This window comes from Dreissena polymorpha, chromosome 14 (genome assembly GCF_020536995.1).
Source record: "Dreissena polymorpha isolate Duluth1 chromosome 14, UMN_Dpol_1.0, whole genome shotgun sequence".
Lineage (NCBI taxonomy): Eukaryota > Metazoa > Mollusca > Bivalvia > Myida > Dreissenidae > Dreissena > Dreissena polymorpha.
The window spans coordinates 10166705-10182926 of NC_068368.1; the positions used below are offsets into that span (position 1 = coordinate 10166705).

At 35.9% G+C, this 16222-nt stretch overlaps 1 protein-coding gene across 3 annotated transcripts in view; it reads right to left on the reverse strand.

The window, feature by feature from the left end:
• Window positions 1-822: 822 nt before the first annotated feature.
• The window catches only part of LOC127859064 (galactocerebrosidase-like), a 67689-nt gene continuing 52289 nt past the window's right edge, over window positions 823-16222 (reverse strand). The window contains exons 12-19 of one of the 3 annotated variants that reach the window (XM_052396469.1): window positions 15023-15162; window positions 14052-14141; window positions 12032-12121; window positions 7411-7552; window positions 6541-6712; window positions 5685-5851; window positions 2597-2673; window positions 823-1698 (exon numbers count right to left, since the gene is read on the reverse strand). In XM_052396469.1, the coding sequence (XP_052252429.1) occupies window positions 1417-1698; window positions 2597-2673; window positions 5685-5851; window positions 6541-6712; window positions 7411-7552; window positions 12032-12121; window positions 14052-14141; window positions 15023-15162 (1160 nt within the window). In that variant the 3' untranslated portion in view covers window positions 823-1416. Of the gene's footprint in view, window positions 1699-2596; window positions 2674-5684; window positions 5852-6540; window positions 6713-7410; window positions 7553-12031; window positions 12122-14051; window positions 14142-15022; window positions 15163-16222 lie in introns of those variants that run through there. The other 2 variants (XM_052396470.1, XM_052396471.1) reach the window with 2 other exon arrangements.

A 16222-nucleotide genomic window follows, 5' to 3' on the forward strand; every position in this document is an offset into this window, starting at 1 on the left:
AATAAGACAAATGTTCTGACCAAGTTTAATGAAGATCGGACAATAAATGTGGCCTCTGGAGTGGTAACAACTCAAAATGTTGACGCCCCACGATGCATAACGGACGACAGACAAAAGGCGATTACAAAAGCTCACCATGAGCATGTTGTGCTCAGGTGAGCTAAAAAGTAATTGCACTTTAATGCACAATTTAAATTTTAAAAAGTTTAAAATTTAAACATCATCTAAATTGCAATGAATGAACATAAATATTTCATTATACAAATTGCAATAAATAAACAAGAGCACCGCATAACGGTGCCACGCTCGGCTGCGAAAGCTTGTTAGAATTTTTTTTTTAGAGGTCACAGTGACCTTGACCTTTGACCTAGTGACCCAACAAGAGATGTGTTTGTCAGAAACATAATGCCCTCTACTGAGACACTTTGAAACTTTGAAATAAAATTTATATTTATCATTTGGCAGATATAGACATCATCTCCCTTTAAAGCTTTATTACTTCCCTTGGATTTTGTCCAATCCAACCGGGGGGGGGGTCTCAGTCAATTATGACCATGTCAGACATCACTGACAATCAGGCCATGCGATTTAAACAAGATCATAGCCAGAGTTGATCATGTATCTATGGACATAAGTCCACAGGTATGTAATGAACATCAAAGAAATTATAATTATATCATTAAGAAAAACCTTTGACAAATCAATGATTTGAGTTTTTTGCACTCGAAATGTGAAGCTCCATGGGATACACATGCATGCCAAATATATAAAGTGGCTATGTTCAATATTGAATAATTATCTCCCTTTTTAAGCTTATTACTTCTCTTAAATTTGTATTTTTTACCGTAGACCGTAAAGGATGACCTTGACCTTTTACCACAAAATGTTTGTCAGAAACACAATGCTGCCTACTGCGCCGCTTTGATTTATTTAACAAAAATATATACGTGGGCAGGTCAGATAACTATGTCCATTTAAAGCTTATTACTTCCCTTGACTTTGTTCTTTCGACCCTAGACCTTGAAGGATGATGTTCACCTTGAAATTTTACCACTCAAAATCTGCAGCTCCATAAGATACACATGCATGACAAATATCAAGGTTCTATCTTCAATATTTAAAAAGTTATGGGCAATGTTAAAGTTTTAGCACGACGCCTACAGCGGACGGCAGACGACGGACGGCGAGCCGGCTATGACAATAGCTCGGGTTTTCTCCGAAAACAGCCTCGCTAATAAAATTGCACAAAATTGGAATGTCTTAAATAATTATGGTAAGTATGCTTACAATGAATGTTATAATTTTTTGCAGCATAAATAACTTGAGTTGGTCATTTTTTGAAGTGCTTATTTTTGATTTGTGAATTGGTCAATCCATGAAATAATTTTTTTTAACATATTTTCCCAACAACAATAATTATTTTACAGTATTAAATCTCTGAGACTTAAAGTACAGGGTATCTTCAAGCTTGTCTTTTACATCTTTAAACTTCTCATCGTAAAAGACCTCATCAGCAGTAAATCTTCCCTTCACCACTTGACTTCTTTCTGTACTGTCAGCAATCTTGAGGTTGTCAAAGTCTGCAAGACCGAAGTCTGCTGTTCCCAAGGCAACAACGCCGTTTTGCGGAGCGGGACTGACCGGTGCACCGATTCTGACCACAAGTTTACTATTCAGTAAACAAATCACTTGACCATCCTGTAATGGAAGATTCTGTCAATGTCCATTATGAGCAAACAAAACAAGTTATATACTACAATGTGTTCTATGTGTAAGGGATCAAGTACATAAAGTAACTTTTGATAAGAATTCAAGCCATTGAGCTTCATATTAAAGACCTTGGCCTTTCTTCCTGGAAGAGAAAATCCCTACTTATTTCCTGGGTTTACAAAACCTCTTCATCTATAAATATAGTGCAGTAAAGTACATACACAATTCAAAGCAATCAAAAAATTAAAGTCAGCTGAAAGTGGAAAAAAATCACAGAGCAGGTTTATGATATCACAGACCAGCGAATGACATTCCAGAAGAGACAAGTGACATCATAGAGCAGAGTAACCACATCAATGACCAGAGCAGTGACATCACTGACAAGAGTTATGATATCACAGACCAGAGTTATGACATAACACACCAGAGTTGACATCACACACCAGAGTAATGACATCACAGACCAGAGAAGTGACATCACAGAGCAGGGTAATGACATCCCACACCAGAGTCATGACATTGCACACCAGAGAAATGAGATCACACACCAAAATAATGACTTCACAGGCAAGAGTTATGATATAACAGGCCAGAGTAATGACAAAACACACAACAGTAATGACATCACAGACAAGAGTAATATCATCGCAGACAACATTTATGACATCTCAGACCAGAGCAGTGACATCACAGAACTGAGTGCAGTGACATCACAGACCAGAGAATTTTACATCACATTTATGAAATCACAGAACAGAGTAATGCAAGTTAACCAAACAAAGACCAGAGTAATGCAACAAATCACTGACAATAGCTATGTAACATATCACCAAACAGAGAAATACCATCACAGCACAGAGAAATGCAACAAATAGCTATGCTGTACCTTAACCAGTAGCTCCATCTTGTACCAGGTGTTGGTGGAAATGTTCATATCCTGCTTGTATAATTCATTGGTTCTGGCTGTAAACCAATATAAGAGGAAAAAGCAAACAATTATTAACAAAACATTGATTAAGAAACAATTACATCCATATTTGTATTTATGAAAAATTATTATAATACAATGATTAAACAACAATTACACAAAAACATAGATTAAGAAAAATTATTACCCACACATTGCTTAATGAATTATTATTACCCAGAAATTGATTAAGGTACATGTATTACCCAGTCATTGAATATTGAATCATTTTAACCAAGGCAGTGACTAAAGAACAATCATTTGCCTTACATCGATTAAGAAAAAGTTATATCCCATCATTGATAAAGGAACAGTTATTTCCTATCATTTATAACAGAACACTTATATCCCACGATTGATAAACTAAAAGGAACGATGATTACCCATATATTGATTTTGGAACAATATGCATACCAGCAGCATGCAAGCCTTTTAATCGAAATTAAAAGATCTCAATGTTCTCTGTGCTAAGAAGTTTTTATACATCAAGGGCTGTGTGTAAAACATGCATGCCCCCCATATGGGCTGTCAGTTGTAGTGGCAGCCATTGTGTGAATATGTTTTTCGTCACTGTGACCTTGACCTTTGACCTAGTGACCTGAAAATTAATAGGGGTCATCTGCCATTCATGATCAATGAACCTATGAAGTTTCATGATCCTAGGTGTAAGCATTCTTGAGTTATCATCCAGAAACCATTTTACTATTTCGAGTCACTGTGACCTTGACCTTCAACCTAGTGACCTAAAAATCAATAGGGGTCATCTGCCAGTCATGATCAATGCTCCTATGAAGTTTCATGATCCTAGGCGTAAACATTCTTGAGTTATCATCCAGAAACCATATTACTGTTCCAAGTCACTGTGACCTTGACCTTTGACCTAGTGACCTGAAAATCAATAGGGGTCATCTGCCAGTCATGATCAATGCTCCTATGAAGTTTCATGATCCTAGGCGTAAACATTCTTGAGTTATCATCCAGAAACCATATTACTGTTCCAAGTCACTGTGACCTTGACCTTTGACCTAGTGACCTGAAAATCAATAGGGGTCATCTGCCAGTCATGATCAATGTACCTATGAAGTTTCATGATCCTAGGCGTAAGCATTGTTGAGTTATCATCCGGAAACCATTTTACTGTTTTGAGTCACTGTGACCTTGACCTTTGACCTAGTGACCTGAAAATCAATAGGGGTCATCTACCAGTCATGATCAATGTTCCCATGAAGTTTCATGATCCTAGGCGTAAGCATTGTTGAGTTATCATCCGGAAACCATTTTACTATTTTGAGTCACTATGACCTTAAACTTTGACCTGAAAATCAATAGGGTCATCTGCCAGTCATGATCAATGTACGTATGAAGATTCATGATCCTAGGCCTAAACATTCTTGAGTTATCATCCGGAAACAATTTTTCTATTTCGAGTCACTGTAACCTTGACCTTTGACCTAGTGAACTGAAAATCAATAGGGGCCATCTGCCAGTCATGATCAATGTACCTATGAAGTTTCATGATCCTAGTCCTAAGTGTTCTTGAGTTATCATCCGGAAACCATCTGGTGGATGGACCGACAAACAAACGGACCGACATGAGCAAAACAATATACCCCCTTCTTCTTCGAAGGGGGGCATAAATATCAGTAAAACCACGCTTCCTATGCAGATGAAGTAATTGTGTACATGAGCAACATTAATTGTGCGCGCTTTTTATCGGGACAAAGGATCAACACAAACTACATGAGCACTGTCTTTACTTGTTATCATCCTGTATACATTACCATTGGAAAGTGTTTCAGATCACACATTTAATTATGGTCATAAAAAAATTCACCAAAACCATTACAGTTGCGTTTTTGAAATTCAATAATTTTTTTAACGCTTTACATGTTCGATGCACGAGGATAACACTTATTTGCCATCATCAGTCTCCTAATGATTTTAGCGTGAAGGTATACACTTAAGGGACGAATAAGTGTCATAGGTATAGCAAGGTAAACAAACCGCCACACAACCCCTGAAATGATTCACTGAGAGTGACTGATAGTGAAAAAAATAGTGTTATGGGGTTATTTACGCAAGACTGATTAACAACTGTTCATAACTTTAGTGCCTTTTAAACACACTTCAGGAAAATCATATAGTAAAATCGTTAAGTATATACATCGGAAGACTACTTTTGTCTTGATTTGTTATATATTATAACATATTCAATGAAACACAAACATAAGTGGCGGTACATTGTACATATACGATGTAGTTATACTTGTTGTTCAGAAGTGGGTATTAATTTTCGTGTAAGACAAAATTGTTTAATAAAAACAGCCAAACAAATAACCGGTTATGATTATCCCTTGTGCATTTATGCAATTCCGACTTAAAATCATTTGGCATTCTGACACATATGTTTTTGGGGGATTTTTTTCACATATTATACACACCGGAAAATTGCGTCTTATACTCTGAAAAATACGGTTAAAACTTTTCGTCAATACCAGTTTAATGAACATTGCATATATTTACAGACAGACAGGCATACGGACAGCTGTCCATCATGGTAAATCCATTTCAAGCAATATATATATTATATATATATATATATATATATGTATATATATATATATATATATATATATATATATATATATATATATATATATATATATATATATATATATATATATATATATATATATATATTCCTGATTAAAGCGCAAGAAATAATTTATTTCAAACTTGGTTTTGAATGGTTTGGAAATATTTGTTTGGATTTGGATAAATAAAAAATTTGGATTGAAAATGGCACCTATCTTTGTACCCACAGGATAGGGGAGAAAAAACCAGAAAATTGGTATTGACTTTTTCCTTTAAAGAAAGTCTCTGTTAAAAAAAATCCAGTTTAGGCGAAAAGTGAGATCCCTGCTAAGCCTGCGTGAACTATGCTGGCTATTCTGGGACTAAGCTTAAGAACATGCATAAAGCCCCAATGTTCTAGAGCAAGGCATACCTAGGTCTCCAGTGACAACGATTCCCTGTCCAGGAAAGATGAAGAAGAAAACGCCCTCGGCAGAAAACGACTCACAACCGCCCTTGTTGACTCTGGCCGCTACATAGGCTCCTGACGTAGCATTAACTGTACCAATGTAGACGTCTAGTTCTACGTATATGTTAGACCTAAATATATACGAAAGGATGGTGATATTGACACTCCACCAATGTAGGCAATACCTCAAAGTAATCGCAGACCTAAATATATAACAGAGCATGTTGACATCAATAAAGTCAACAACAAGTGCAAAATTATCAAGGAAATACAGTAAACAATTAGTGAGATAAAATAATTCACATATTCGCAGTTTTAAATAATTAAAATTAGGCCCCTACGTATTTCTCTTCCTATGGACAAATATCAAACCATAATACATTTTAATACAAATCTAATGGGACATTCATGTGTACAATAACAAATTATTTTATAAGTCTTAACAAAAACAAGAGATGTGTTTGTCAGAAAAACAATACCCCCTATTGTGCGGCTTTGAAATAAAATTTCAATACATCATTTGGCAGGTTTTAAAATTATCTCCCCTTTAAAGCTAATTACTTCCCTTGGATTGTATTTTTTGAATTTTGACCCTGAAGGATGACCTTGACCTTTCACCACTCAAAATGTGCAGCTTCATGAGATACACATGCATGCCAAATATCAAGTTGCTATCTTCAATATTGCAAAAGTTATTGCAAAACTTTAACCAAGGTTAGAGTTTTGGGACAGAATGACAGACAGACAGACCAAAAACACTTGACAATATATTTCCCCTTGGTAATATCACACCAATCTACGACATGTCCCTTGGTAATACCAGCTTGTGTTTCCGATGATGTTAAAAGGACTCGTTTCTTTCTCGCACCAAAATATGGGCGCTTCCAAAACCATCTGGCGTGCAACGTTACCATGAGAACTGGTTGTTTTTATGATCTCAAAGGCTCCAACTTGCTGGGCAAGGTTAAATGGCTCCATGAACTCTTGATACGCTGTTTGGAGAGGTAACAGAAAGTTAAGCTTCAGAAGTACAGTGTGTAGAGGTAGCCTGAGGTAGGTAACACAGAATATAGCTTTATATGGTCAGTTTTGACATGCTACAGAGAATTAATTTTTAAATAATCAGTTTTTGAATGTAAGAGATAATTTATTATTAAATGGCAAGTTTTTAAAGGTAAGAGATAATTTATTTTTAAATGGTCAGTTTTCAAAGGTAAGAGATAATTTATTTTTAAATGGTTAGTTTTTAAAGGTAAGAAATAATTTATTTTTAAATGGTCAGTTCAGAGAGGTAACAGAAAATTTTGCTTTCAAATGTCAATTTTGACAGACATCAGGGAATTTAGCTTTAAATGGTCAGTTTTGACATGTGACAGAGAATTCATTTTTTAATTGGTCAGTTTTGACATGTAACACAGAATTTAGCTTTACATGGCCCTTTTAGAGAGGTAACAGGCAATTAAGTTTTAAAGGGACCTTTTCACGTTTTGAAAAGTTGACAAAATTGTAAACAATTATTTCAGATTAGCAAATTTTCATTGTATTTTTGATATTTTTGAGAAAACGGTTACACTGAACATTTACAATACTCCCCTCCGTTACCACATGTAGAGACAAATAACCAAAGTTGACTTAAGTTTATAAACTTATGTGATTGAACCTGAATGAATATTTGTTCATATGTACTTACATTCAAAGTCATCCATGTATGGCAGTGGGAAGGGTTTTTGCGGTGGAATATTGCTGCTATTGCCCTTACGGCCACCCCCGATGGTATTCAACGTGTACATCTCATCTACACCCAGACTTAGATGGATTGTTCCATTTACAACCTGAATATAAGAGTATAGCGAAAATTGGACATGTTATAATTAAGCATGAGTGGACTGTTCCGTACACTTTGTGACTATCGGACAAAGCGCATATCAGACAGTGTCATGCATTAACTGAAAATTGGCAAAATTGCATATTTGACTTTTCCATACAACACCTGAATATTGGACAAATCACATATTGCACAGTTATATACATGTACACCATCTGAATATAGACAAAGATATTGGACTTTTCCAAACAGTATCTGAATATTGGACAAATCACAAAATGGACTGTTCCGTAAGCAAACTAAATAACAAATTGGACAGTTCCAAGAATCATCTGAATATTGGACACATTGCATATTGGACTGTTGGAAAAAACACCAAAATATTTGCCAAATCACATGCCTGAATGTTTCAGTCACCACCTAAATGGGGATGAAAGGATACAACAAACTGATGCAGCAGTGAAGAGGTATGCACTTGATAAAAGAAAACAAGGGTGACAGTGAAGGCAAGCCTGTTCATTTATTAAAATAGCTGTCAGAAGACAACATCTTATTACGTTAGTGCAACAGAAAACATCTCTCACACATGGCTTGTTTCAGGGCTTTCCACCGGCCATCTAACGATCCCTCGCCGGGGCGCTTGCATTTCGAAATCAGAGTCCCCGGGGCGCTTGAAATTTTCCGATCAGTGTATTTTTCTGTAAAAGAAAGAGGAGATTGTCAAAAAAAAAAATTCAAAGTTTCTCAATCAGTGTATCAATATTCCCTGTTTTAAAAGAGCACTCGGTACCTACTTTCACAAGTAATCACCATAAACACCACATGGGGTAATGGATAATCCACTGATAAGACTCGCGTATCGATTATTCTAGCCACATTACAAAGTCATTAAAATGCCGACAAGCATGTATCAGGTAACTTTCCAGTTGTCAAACTGTGATGTTCATCGTCCAATCGGTTTCGCGAATGCTATTTAGGGCGGGGTTAACTATCGACCATTATTTTTGATTGACGTCGGGCACGAAGTAAGAGTTTATCGCAGCTTGATTAGCAAGAAGTTGTTCCATTTACGTAATATAAACCGGTAACTAGTACAGTACAGTAAATTAAAGACGGTTTCGGGCATCATCATAACACCTTTTTACTGTAAACAAGTGTTACATATGACTCATAATTAATACGAAAAATTAATTGCAAGTGGTAAACAATTAATTACTATAGCGAGTAAGTTGTGCAAATAACTCCCGGTTGCAATTATGCGATACCAATTTAATTCCAGTAAATGTATATTTCATCATGTCCATTTATAGAACTGATTCACCTCGTTTTCCTGACATTTATTCGACACGTAATGCGCTTTAACAAGTTTTCGTTGAATTAATTACGCACACTTATAAATGTTTCGTCCGATAATCGATACTAAGAAGACTGATGATGGCAACTGGCCGTAATCCTCGTGGACAACGTAAATTTCATGCATTATTCCGTCAAAATATTTATTCGACTCGTAAAGTGTTGAAACAAAGTATCGTTGAATTCATAACGCAACTGTTAATACTGTGCATGCCCCCCATATGGGCTGTCCGTTGTAGTGGCAGCCATTGTGTGAATACGATTTTTGTCACTGTGACCTTGACCTTTGACCTAGTGACCTGAAAATCAATAGGGGTCATCTGCAGGTCATGATCAATGTACCTATGAAGTTTCATAATCCTAGGCAAAAGCGTTCTTGAGTTATCATCCGAAAATCATTTTTCTATTTCAAGTCACCGTCACCTTGACCTTTGACCTTGTGACCTCAAAATCAATAGGGGTCATCTGCAAGTCATAATCAATCTACCTATGAAGTTTCATGATCCTAGGCGTATGCGTTCTTGAGTTATCATCCTAAAACCATTTTACTATTTCGGGTCACCGTGACCTTGCCCTTTGACCTAGTGACCTCAAAATCAATATGGGTCATCTGCGAGTCATGATCAATCTACCCATGAAGTTTCATGATCCTAGGCGTATGCGTTCTTGAGTTATCATCCTGAAACCATTTTACTATTTCGGGTCACCGTGACCTTGACCTTTGACCTAGTGACCTCAAAATCAATAGGGGTCATCTGCAAGTCATGATAAATCTACCCATGAAGTTTCATGATCCTAGGCGTATGCGTTCTTGAGTTATCATTCAAAAACCATTTTACTTTTTCTGGTTACCGTGACCTTGACCTTTGACCTAGTGACCTCAAAATCAATAGGGGTCATCTGCGAGTCATGATCAATGTACCTATCAAGTTTCATGATCCTAGGCCCAAGCGTTCTTGAGTTATCGTCTGACAACCACCTGGTGGACGGACCGACAGACCGACCGACAGACCGTCCTGAGCAAAGCAATATACCCCCTTTTCTTCGAAGGGGGGCATAATAATTAAATTTGTAATCCGATTCCCGTAAGTCGATGTTAACGCGTTTTTAATCCGAAACACACTACCGAATGTAAATGTTACCGCAAAAAAATATTTTTGCTTCAATTAGATGTGCAAATTTATTTTGTGTCGAATCTTTTTCTCAATTAAAAAGAGCGCGAAAATTATGCAGTATGTCAACGTCGCGTCATTTGCATAATAAGCGTGCGTGTATTGAGCGTTTTAACAAGCACACAACACGTCAGGGGATTAACGCATGTTCAGAGGCAATATTTCATCAAATCTATAAATAGTCACTTAAAATTTATTTGATACTATAGAAAAATGGCAAGGTTTGTGTTATAGAATTTATTGAGAGCTTTTATCGTAAATATTTACCAGAAAGTGATTTATAAAAACAGAATAAACGGGATTATCGGGTAATAAATAGAAACTTAAAAGTAGTAAGTATACAGTAATAGAATCGGGTTGAAACGGATGTATTGGGGAATCGTTCGAGTCGTGATTTTACTATCTGTGCGAGAAAGTTTTAAAACAATTAAATAATATGAAAAATTATATATATTTTTAAACGACTGTGGAATTTTCTTGAAGAGTCATAGCGCACCAAATGAGGTCTTTTGACGCTGTTTTTCTTTTGAGTTAAAACGCACCACAGAATGGGAATTGACATGTTAAATTTTAAAAAAATCAACGTCGGGAGGGGACACCCCTCCCGAAACATCCCTATTAGCCCCGGGGCGCCGGACAAAAATCCTGTGGAAAACACTGCTTGTTTATAAAGAAAAGTAGACATTACAGCCTATATCATCAAAAATTAAACAAGAATTAAATAAGTCAAATTAAATGATACACCTTCAAATTTCACTAGGAATTGCATTAAAATCTCAAACCAAGGTATAGTAAGCATTGAGATTAACAAACCGAGTTATAGTAAGCATTGAGATTAACAAACCGAGTTATAGTAAGCATTGAGATTAACAAACCGAGTTCTAGTAAGCATTGAGATTAACAAACCGAGGTATAGTAAGCATTGAGATTAACAAACCGTGTTATAGTAAGCATTGAGATAAACAAACCAAGTTATAGTAAGCATTGAGATTAACAAACCGAGGTATAGTAAGCATTGAGAATAACAAACCGAGTTATAGTTTGCATTGAGATAAACAAACCAAGTTATAGTAAGCATTGAGATTAACTTTTATTCTAAATGGTCCTTGCTCTAAGAAAACCGAGCTTAACTGGTGCATGTAGGTAAGATATTCTCCAATATTATAAGCTTTTGCAGTCCGCACAGGATTATTTTGGATGAAATTTTCCACTAAGACTGGATTTTCATTTGAAAGAAATTTCATTGAAATACGAAATGTCATAAAGGGACAGTGTCCTCCATGATTAGAATGTAAAGACTGCACAGGCTAATCTGGGGCAATACTTTATGAACATGCATTGAGCCAAGTTTGGCTCATATTGAAGTTTCTAAGGCACATTATGGCTCATATTGAAGTTTCTAAGGCACAGTATGGCTCATATTGAAGTTCCTAAGGCACATTATGGCTCATATTGAAGTTTCTAAGGCACAGTATGGCTCATATTGAAGTTTCTAAGGCACAGTATTGCTGATATTGAAGTTTCTAAGGCACAGTATGGCTCATATTGAAGTTCCTAAGGCACAGTATGGCTCATATTGAAGTTCCTAAGGCACAGTATGGCTCATATTGAAGTTTCTAAGGCACAGTATGGCTCATATTGAAGTTTCTAAGGCACAGTATGGCTCATATTGAAGTTTCTAAGGCACAGTATGGCTCATATTGAAGTTTCTTAGGCACAGTATGGCTCATATTGAAGTTTCTTAGGCACAGTATGGCTCATATTGAAGTTTCTAAGGCACAGTATGGCTCACATTGAAGTTCCAAAGGCACAGTATGGCTCATATTGAAGTTTCTAAGGCACAATATGGCTCATATTGAAGTTTCTAAGGCACAATATGGCTCATATTGAAGTTTCTAAGGCACATTATTTTTAAGGCACATTATGGCTCATATTGAAGTTTCTAAGGCACATTTGCTTACTGGTATGGTTCCCATGTCTTTGAACAGTATGGAGTCCTCGCCATCAAAACCAAGTTTGCTGTAGTGAACAAACATGCTCGTCAATTGTGCCTAGAATAAATACAGTAATTGGTATAATAAGGCATAATATGCAATTATTGGCATGTTCCATCATTACATTCAAGTATTTGTATGATAGGTCATACATTGCAATTATTGGTATGTTACATAATTACATTCAAGTATTTGTATGATAGGTCATAAAATGCCATTATTGGCATGTTACATCATTACATTCAATATTTGTATGATAGGTCATATATTGCCATTATCGGCATGTTACATCATTACATTCAAGTATTTGTATGATAGGTCATACAATGCAATTATTGGTATGTTACATCATTACATTCAAGTATTTGTATGATAGGTCAAACATTGCAATTATTGGTATGTTAGAGCATAAAATACAATTATTTGTATATTCAGGCATAAAATACAATCATTGATATGTTAAGGTATTAAATGCAATTATTGGTATGTTATAAATATATATAGGGAATTACATGCCATTTTTGTATGTAAGGACATAACATACACAAAATGGTATTTAAGAGCATACAATACAAATATTGGTATGTAAGGGCATAAAATCCAAGTATATGTAAGCTAGGGCATAAAATGCAAGATTGGTATAAACAGGTTTTACATGCAATTATTGGAATGTTCGCGCATCAAATACAAATATTGGTTTGTTCGTCCATAAAATACAATCATTAATATGTAAATGCATAACATACATTTATTGGAAAGTTAGGGAATACATTAAATGTAATTATTTCAATGTTTTGGCAAAATATACAAAATATGGCAATGCTAGAGCATGAAGTAAAGTTGTTTGTATGTAAGAAATAAAAAGCGGTATTAGTTAGTAAATTAAATACATAATAAAACACTGTGCTTAAATTTTGATGTAAAGAAAGTCAAGTTTGGGATACACCAGACATGTATTATAAGCATACATTTACAATTGACCAATTTGTTTCGGTTTTTATTTAAAAAAGTACTATAATAGCGACAGTATGGTTTTCGGTCTTAAAACGTCCCCAGAGGCCAGTAAAAGACATCATGACTTAACCCATTATTGTAGGATATTCAATCTAAGATGACATAAAAATATGTGTTCTTCCTTAAAATTAAAACATCATTTAAAGGTTACTAGTTCAGTGCCCCAGATAAGCTGCGTATCTGCGTCTTTCACTCTATTAAAATATTTTAAAACGCAAAGAAATACAATATCATGCGTATTGAAAACGCAACCAATTTGACATTTACGCAAATTCTGCAAATTTAATGCGTACGATACAATCGCTTCGATCGAAAATGCTTTGCTCATTTTAGGTATTTCCTCTTTGGAAATATTACTGTAACGCGGCGACCGTTTCATTCAGCAAGCGCCTGGATGACGGAGCTGGAAAAAAGTCAAAGTTATTCAAACGCTCTGCGGACCAGATTTTATAGTTAAAGAAAGCGTCTGACCAAATTATTTACGACGACATTCATGCGTTTTCAATCTGACTTCATCTGTCAATCATTGTGCATGTATTTGTAAAGCGTCTGTACTTTCAGTTTCTATAAGGATTCGAAATAAATATGTCTTAAAGAGGTCGAAAACGTACGCGATTGTTGCTCCAAAATATCAGTCTATATGTTTGACAGTTACAAAGATGTCAGTTAACATAATTCTTCTTTAAAGTTTTTAATATGGACAGTTTCAAGGATTAAAGAAGTTATGAAACATCAGTTTATTAAAGTTAATTATAATAGTTTACAGTTTTATTGAATCAATACAAGTGTGCAGCTTCAACAGAAGTAAAGCAGCAATGATTTTAAGGTATACCTTTTTATAACTCATTTCACCCTATTTCAAGAATGAAATCACCCTATTTTCCAAAATCAATGGGTGAAAACCCTATTTCCCAAATAATTATCTGGGGCACTGCTAGTTCTAGTAGGAAGGTAGAAAGATAAACATGTATACAAAGTGTCCTTGCAGCTGAATGGAGATGTTTTGGGGCCTGACATCATACTCTGGCAGGTATGGGCGGATACACACGGAATGGTTGCGACTCTGCAAAAGTAGAAAAATAACCCTGTACATTATTTGTCTTGATAATTGACCAATTAATCACATTATGTGCATTGATATCTTACCTCTTTCAATTAGTCAATTAATGACTGGAAATACCAACAATCAATTCATATTTCAATTGTACATAAGAAGTTTCAGTTAATTTTAAATTAATTAAGCAAATATTATTTGACTAAATTAATAATAAAATGATCAAATACCCAACCACAAACACCAAAGGAAGTTAAATGTTTCAACATACACAAAATTATCAGGTGGGTTGGTTGAAACAAACTTTTTTCACCAAAAATGAAATTGTTCCATATGCTGTTAAGTTTAATTTGATTCTGTGTACAAATAAAGAACGCTTGCTAAAAGTGCTGCTAAACATAATGTTAGAATCAATTTAACCAAAAGAAGGCCATTTTAAGTTATTTAAAGTCTAAATATGATAAAAGTCAATGGAAAAATGAGGTTGGCTGATATGGTTTAATTTGGGACAGTCCTTGGCAACAACTCAGTTTCTAAGTATTGATAAAACAGTTCTGTTGTTAAGCAAAACAGTCACTGTGCAAGTGTAGAAGCAATTGGTGTTGACACCAGATGCAAATGGTATTATCCAGGCACTTTACACAAAAAGAACACCCTAAAATACTGAATCATACAAATTAAACAATAAATGTTTAAGGTCTAACAACACATCGATACAATTAATGTTAAAGGTCTAACAACCTATCCATAAACAATAATTGTTTAAGATCCAACAACCCATTCACAAAAATATTGTTTGAGATCTAACAACCCATCCATAAACAATGATGATTTAGGCCTTACAACCCATTTCCATTAATCTTGTTTCTGTGTGTCAATAAAATACCTACCATGGTTTCTATGACGATAGTTAACTGGAAACTGTCCCAGCTGACCAGTGACACCATGCTGCCTCCGTCCTTTAGAAGTGACGATCCCAACCCCTGGGGTGCGTAGTACCATCCTGGCCACGCAAACTGGGTTGTATGGGCTGAATGGAGAGTGACACAAACTGGGTTGTATGGGTTGAATGGAGAGTGACACAAACTGGGTTGTATGGGCTGAATGGAGAGTGACACAAACTGGGTTGTATGGGTTGAATGGAGAGTGACACAAACTGGGTTGTATGGGCTGAATGGAGAGTGACACAAACTGGGTTGTATGGGCTGAATGGAGAGTGACACAAACTGTATTGTATGGGCTGAATGGAGAGTGACACAAACTGGGTTGTATGGGCTGAATGGAGAGTGACACAAACTGGGTTGTATGGGTTGAATGGAGAGTGACACAAACTGGGTTGTATGGGCTGAATGGAGAGTGACACAAACTGGGTTGTATGGGCTGAATTGAGAGTGACACAAACTGGGTTGTATGGGCTGAATGGAGAGTGACACAAACTGGGTTGTATGGGCTGAATGGAGAGTGACACAAACTGGGTTGTATGGGCTGAATGGTGAGTGACACAAACTGGGTTGTATGGGCTGAATGGAGAGTGACACAAACTGGGTTGTATGGGCTGAATGGAAAGTGACACAAACTGGGTTGTATGGGCTGAATGGAGAGTGACACAAACTGGGTTGTATGGGTTGAATGGAGAGTGACACAAACTGGGTTGTATGGGCTGAATGAAGAGTGACACAAACTGGGTTGTATGGGCTGAATGGAGAGTGACACAGAGAATATATGAGCCTCATTCTGGGAAAACTTGTTCTAGCGCATGTGCGTAAATGTTGTCCAAGATTAGCTTCTGCCGTCTGCTATGGCTATAAAGGGACGACACTCAATTTTGGATATCCCTGTTGTTAGCTAAAATAATTATTTTCCGAGACTCTAAATTTTCAGACAAACGGGTTTTAGTCAATAATTAATGAATCTTAGTTTTAGGATAGTTTATTTTACAATGGTATTTTACCAGTAGTCTTCCCTGTTGCATGTGTCCCTTTGATCGTGCATTTATACAACCAGCTAACGGTCATAAAACCTGGAAGACTGATGCCTTAAGGCAATTGACCATGACATATACTTAATTAGATTAATAGCTATGTATATCA